The 6,740-nt window shown below is 34.8% G+C and overlaps 1 protein-coding gene across 1 annotated transcript; it reads right to left on the bottom strand.

The window, feature by feature from the left end:
* Positions 1-3,204: 3,204 nt before the first annotated feature.
* On the bottom strand, positions 3,205-4,467 carry thoc6 (THO complex subunit 6). Its single transcript, XM_075306108.1, has 2 exons — positions 4,216-4,467; positions 3,205-4,150 (listed from the first exon to the last, which is right to left on the bottom strand). The coding sequence occupies exons 1-2, from the start codon at positions 4,356-4,358 to the stop codon at positions 3,253-3,255; spliced, it is 1,041 nt and encodes a 346-aa protein (XP_075162223.1). The 5' UTR covers positions 4,359-4,467; the 3' UTR covers positions 3,205-3,252.
* Between the last annotated feature and the right edge of the window lie 2,273 nt (positions 4,468-6,740).

The following is a 6,740-nucleotide window of genomic DNA, read 5'->3' as shown; positions in this document are numbered from 1 at the left end:
ACAATTATTTTATTCTTATTCAATCCCTACACTCATAGAAAAAAGTTTGCTAAAAACAGCAGTCGATGTCTGCTGTTATATTTTTGTACTTCAGGGCCAAGTGAACAACAATTTATAAAATTTGTAGGTTATACATTTTCCCCAAAGCCTATTTAAGAACCAAAAGTAGTTTTTGGTATATTTTTGAACTGTAATATACTCACAAGCTCCTAAAAACGATCAGCAAACATTTTGTTTGCTGTTATGCCTCAATTCGATAAATATTCAGATTTTTGTCAAATACTATAGATATTCATAAAATATTATTTTAATTATGTTAGGATAGCTCCTAAGTTGTCATTTTTATTTGTTTCAGCCAAAATAAAACATGTTTTAGTGTAATCGAGCTTCAAAAATAGCAGGAAATGTTTGCTATTTCAGCAAACAGTGACTGCTGTCCCTTTTTCAGCAGACTTTCTGCTGTTTTAGCAGACTTTTCTGCTGTCCCTACTAACAAATTTCTTTGGGTGTATATTTATTATAGATTCAGTTAATTATACCCTTCACCACTATTGTGGTACAGGGTATAATAAGTTTGTGCATTTGTATATAACGCCAAGAAGGAAAAGTCTGAGACCCATCGTTTAGTATACCGTTGGGCTTAGAATTAAATTCTGAGTCGATTTAGCTATGTCCGTCTGTCTATCTGTCTGCCCGTCCGTCTGTCTGTATATGTAATTTTGTGTGCAAAGTACAGCTCGCAGTTTAAGTCCGATCGTCCTGAAATTTGGCACAGAGTTTTAGATGCACAGAAAAAAATTTCACAAAAATTTTTCCAATTAAAATCTTAATTGAGTTTTAAAAAATATTCAATTAAAAATTTAATTGTTTCAACAAATTTTTTAATTGGAATAAAAACCAATCACACAAACTAATAGTATCAATTAAATATTTAATTGGATCAATTAATTTTTTAATTGACTGTCAATTAATTTTTTAATTGATACTATCATTTCTGTGATTGAAGACATTTCAATTAAAAAATTAATTGGATCAATTAATTTCGTGATTGAATCAGAAAAAAAATTTTTTGTGTGTGGGCGCAAAGACAATCGCTATTGCTTTTGAAAAATATCGGTTCAGATTTAGATATAGCTGCCATATATATTTATCATCGATCTGGTCATAACTAACGTATTTATCAACGTATTTTCTCAAAATTTCGGGCAGCCAAATATATTGGGGATTTCGTAAGATATGCAAAATATCAGCCAAATCGGTTCAGATTTAGATATAGCTCCCATATATATCTTTCGTCCTATTTCGACTAATATGCCCACAAAAGCCAGAGGTTTGATCTGATTTGCTTCAAATTTTGCACAAGGAGTACGTTTAATAGTAACGTTAAGCATGCTAAATTTGGTTCAAATCGGTTCAGATTTTGATATAGCTCCCATATATATCTTTCGTCCGATTTCCACTTATATGACTTCCAAAGGCCAGAGTTTTGGCCTGAGTTGCTTTAAATTTTGCATAAGGAGTACGTTTAATAGTATCGCTAAGTGGGCCAAATTTGGTTGAAATCGCTTCAGATTTAGATATAGCTCCCATATATATCTTTCGCCCGATTTACACCCATATGACCACGGAAGCCAAAATTATTCTCCCATTTACGTTTTTTTGCTGGATTATTATTCTAACTATGCATGTCAAATTTGGTCAAAATAGGTTCATATTTAGATATAGCTCCCATATATATGTACGCCAGAGTAGGAGAAATATGGTAGAATGTTTAAAAAATTGTAAATATTACTCAAATTGTCCTATATCTCGAATACATATGTGTCGCCCGATAAATCATAAATGCTCTTTTGCATCTAAATTGCTCCAGTTTTATATTTCCCATATTTTTTTACTAACATTTTTAATTCTAGTGATTTTGTAGAAGTACAAAAAATTGTCTCCAAATCGTTTCAGATATAAATATTTGTATACGGGAATATAAACCTTGATAATAACTCCCAACAAATTTGAAGAAGTTGAGATGGTAACACAAAATTTGGTCTACGTAATGGTGAAGGGTATAATATAGTCGGCCCCGCCCGACTTTAGACTTTGCTTACTTGTTTTTTAATTGAAATTGCTTCAATGAGTTGTAAATCACAGACGCAATTACACTTAAAAATATTCTGTATTAAAAAATTTATTGGTTTCTTCGGCAAATTCAATTATTTTTTGTAACTGATTGTAAAACTCAAACTATTTACTTAAGGTGATCAACAAAATGTTAGGTTAGACTAGGTTAGGTGGCAGCCCGATGCGTCGGCCTCACTTAGACTATTCAGTCCATTGTGATACCACAGTGGTGAACTTCTCTCTTATCACTGAGTGCTGCCCGATTCCATGTTAAGCTCAATGCCAAGGGACCTCCTTTTTATAGCCGAGTCCGAACGGCGTTCCACATAGCAGTGAAACCACTTAGATCAGCTTTGAAATACTCAGAAATGTCACCAGCATTACTGAGGTGGGATAATCCACCGCTGAAAAACTTTTTGATGTTCGATCGAAGCAAGAATCGAACCCACAATCTTGTGTATGCAAGGCGGGTATGCTACCATAATGTTGAACTCTACCTACTTTTTCGATTAATTTTTTGATTGAGATCGCACTCTATGTCGATGATAAATAAAATATCACCCGAAATGAATCGTTGCAACACTTTCCTAGTAATCCCCTGAACCATTTCCATGTGAAGACCAAAATTCGTTCCAATATCTTCGAGCTTTCTTTGGAATAGATTTCTTTGTATAACGAATATTTGAAAACTAGAATGTTATAATATAGCTGTTCAAATTACCACTTCATGGGGACTTGCACCAACGCAAGGCGATCAAGCTTCACGTGAATGTATTTGAAAGAGTGAACAAGTGCACAGTAATTCTTGGAAATCGAACATCCCAAATAGCAACGGAAAACATAATTACTCTGTGCAAACCAGCATATTCAATTCCTCCTTACCTTAAATTGACAGCAGCAGGGTTTTTGATTTGAGCCCCACCTGTAACCTAGAGTAGTGTCACCGGTCATCTTATACATTTACCGTTTCTTTGCCTGGATCTTAAAGCACTAATTTTACACAGCCAACTTTTACTAGACGAACAATAATGCAAATCGATGATATATGCAAATCCAACAACGAATTCATATAATTAAACTAACTGGTGATTTGAAAAGTTCATATTCCTTGAGTGTGTATTTGCATTTCAAAGATTACTATTCCGTATTTTTAATTCCACTTGCATTTTCTTTACTCTCATACAGTTCAATTTTGCTATCCAAAAAACGAAAATCATTCAATATCGACAGCCAATTACTAAAACCGGCAATTGACATGAAACGTTCAGGTTCAGTTTTCCATATGGCCGAATATACTGCGGTATTTTCTGTTTTAATATCAGCTCTCAACTTTCCATTCAGGGCATAGAATTGGGCATTTGTATGTTCTCCACCCACAAAGACCATATCCTCTACAAAATCACATACATGCACTTTGCCGGGAAATGGAAAATCGCTTGTGCACTCCATTGAGCGTAAATGCCAAAGGGACAGTTTTGGTCCTCCACCACATAGCAACCAATCATCGTTTGCCGATACGGCACCTTGCCATTTGCCCATTTCTGGTCGCACTAAGTTCTCTCTTTTGTAAGGTTCTATCATTCCAATGGAGTCCTTTTGATTTGTGGCCCACATACGAATTGTTCCATCTTCAGATGCTGAATACAATTTATCCATGCCGGAACCGCATACGCCATGGATATAATCTTCATGACCCTTAAAGCTACGTACAACTCGCCCATCTTCCAAATTTAGTTCATAGATTACATTGTCACCGCAACCCACATAAAGGGAATCAGTTTCAGGTCGTAACCACATGTGATTAATATCGGGAACCTCTATAGCTTCCACTTCTATGTGTATTTTGATTTCCCAGGCTCTCTGGTTGGATAGAAGAGCTTTTTCTTCCATCCATTTCAAGCCATAGACAACACCAATAGAACCCACAATCAAAAAGTCACGATGGAAGCTTAGACAATTGATTTCACACTCCTCGCCCTGAGAGTATATTTTAATAGGTTCCCTGGTTTCTTCCGAGTTTTGGAAATTATCTATACTACAATGCAAGAGAAATTTTGTTGCTATTATGTTGTAGACAAATATTAGTTTATGGTCACATACCTTTGGACAAATATATCTCCCATCCTATTACCGGCAAATAAAAACTTTCCAGAGCTGGAGAATGTTTGTGCACAGACACAATTGTAAAAACGATTGATATTGTAGTCCTCGATAGGATCACGCAAAGGTATAAGAGGTGACATGTTTACTTTTGCTTATTAAAAACTTTATGTGGATTACAAATTATCGACCGGTATTCACCATTTATTTATTTACAAACGTTTTAGGTGTACACAATTGAAGACGCTTGACTTAATCCAATGGCAATAAGAAACAAGCATGCACCCAATAAACACAGGATGAACATTTTTCATTTTGAGGGTAAAGGCCGGTATGCACCTCTAGCGAAATTTTCGGTAGCAAAAATTTATTTAAGTCTACAACAAAAAAACAGGGCTGTGTACACAAATTTTAAACCAGCTAATCGCTTTTAAAAATTGTTAGTATATGTTCCAAATATTCCTCAAATAAATTGTTTATTATTTACAGACCTTTTAAAACTTTTACGCACACAATGATTGTAATAAATTAAATGTTTGCTGCCAAAATATGCTTTTGACAACCCTGTTATTTTCATTAGAGGTGCGTACCAGCTTACGAAATTGAACGCTACCGAAAATTTCGTTAGTATAAATAGCAATGCATTTCTTATGGGAATGAAATTTTTCGCTAGAGGTGCATACCGGCCTTAAGTTAATTTTCAACATAGATGCAACTTGACTTGAAACAGCTCACTTCAATACATTTTCAAATTATTTTCGAATTAATTCCAAATCACCAAAATGTTGACGAAATCTTTGAAAATGTGTTGAAAATAATTGCAGGAATTGAAATGCAATGAAAAAACATGTGATTTGCAATACTTCTTTATGCAACGAAGTTAGTGGAAGATATATACAAATATGGAAAATTTTTGTTAATTTACTGAAATTACTCAAAATATTTTATAATAATGGGTAAGTAAAATAGAAGACCAAACGAAAACTTTAAGGAAGTGACTAAATTCAAATCTCTTTGCAGGAAACAAAAATCTTTGGAAGCTACATTCTTGGAAATATTAAGGAGATGTCCCTGCCAAATTTTTTTTGAATTTGACGACACTTCTGAGAATCTCCACCACGTCAAAAACAGTCGTATACGATATCCAAAACTCGTCTCAAATGTGTCGCCACTATTGAGAAGTTGTACCACGCCAAGTTACTACAAAAAAGTGTTGCATTATGCGCTTTACAGACTATCAGTTATTCCGGACGGAATGTCGGTGTTTGTAAAGAATCTCACAGTGTGTCGGATCGATACGACTTGTCGGCGATAACTAAATAATCGGTAAATGTGTTATCGATCCCATAAACATGCAGCAGTATCGATTATGCCTTCAGACTTATCTTATAAAGTGCGCAATATATGGGATATGTTCGACACGAGCACTGTCGTCCGGAATAACTGATAGTCTGTAAAGCGCATATAAAGCGGACCTTGGACGGTCGGAAAACACTACGACAGAGGCTCGCCTATTCGTTGTGTGTTCGTTCAAGTTTTACCCTCACACTGCACGAACAATTATGATAACAACATAAAGAAATAAGAATAAGCACCCTGCCAGCATTTCAATGTTCCATTTCATCCTCATCGCTACCACAGACTCGTAAGTGACACTGCAACAATCGCCAACTGTGATAGTATTTTGCCATCACTATTCGCATGAAAGTATTTTGCCATCACTATTGTTACAAGAGCCATGTTATATTTTGTGAAACACCAAGCGCAACTGGCTTATTATAATTTATTTCAATGAAAACGAAAATAAAGTGCTGAAAACATAGTTATTACGCTTAAAATTGTGAAAAGTAAATTGGTGAACAATTTTTGACTTTCCAAATGGAATAAAGTGATAGCTTTTCAAATATTTTTCCAGACACGCTGCCTCCATTGGGAATAAAAGTACTGGCTGATAGACGCTACAACATTTAACTTACAACTTGTAACTCAACATCAATCTCTTATTAATGCATAAAAATGTGTTAAATGTGATGTGATAGTCGTATAAATGTTATATTTATGAGAATTTATAAATGTTTCATAAAATTAATAAATATCTAAACAACCGTGTTTTACTTGACCACAATGATTCTTTTACAACTATCTTAAAATGCACTTTGTCTGATTGTTTGAAGGGGCTCTTATTGGCGTCCTTCTAAATGTATCCAGAAGGGCTCCTAATAATTGCACTCATGCGATACTTTTTTGTAGTAACTTGGCGTGGTACAACTTCTCAATAGTGACGGCGCTTTTCCGAGGAGTTTTGGATATCGTGTACGACTGTTTTCGACGTAGTGGGGATTCTCAGAAGCGCCCCCAAATTCAAAAAATGTTGGCAGGGCATAAACACAAACAATGAAGATGGACGAAGAGTTAGGTGTGTAAAGCCATTTTTTAGTAAAAATGAAAGAAACAATAAAAATTCCAAGCTGAATTAGCGGTCCCTCATTAATTTCATTGCAGAAATGCTTGTTTTAATTATGAAA

The sequence above is a fragment of the Haematobia irritans genome, chromosome 4, assembly GCF_050003625.1.
Source record: "Haematobia irritans isolate KBUSLIRL chromosome 4, ASM5000362v1, whole genome shotgun sequence".
Lineage (NCBI taxonomy): Eukaryota > Metazoa > Arthropoda > Insecta > Diptera > Muscidae > Haematobia > Haematobia irritans.
The sequence above is the reverse complement of the archived record's forward strand: the minus strand, read 5'-3'. Positions and strand labels throughout refer to the sequence as shown.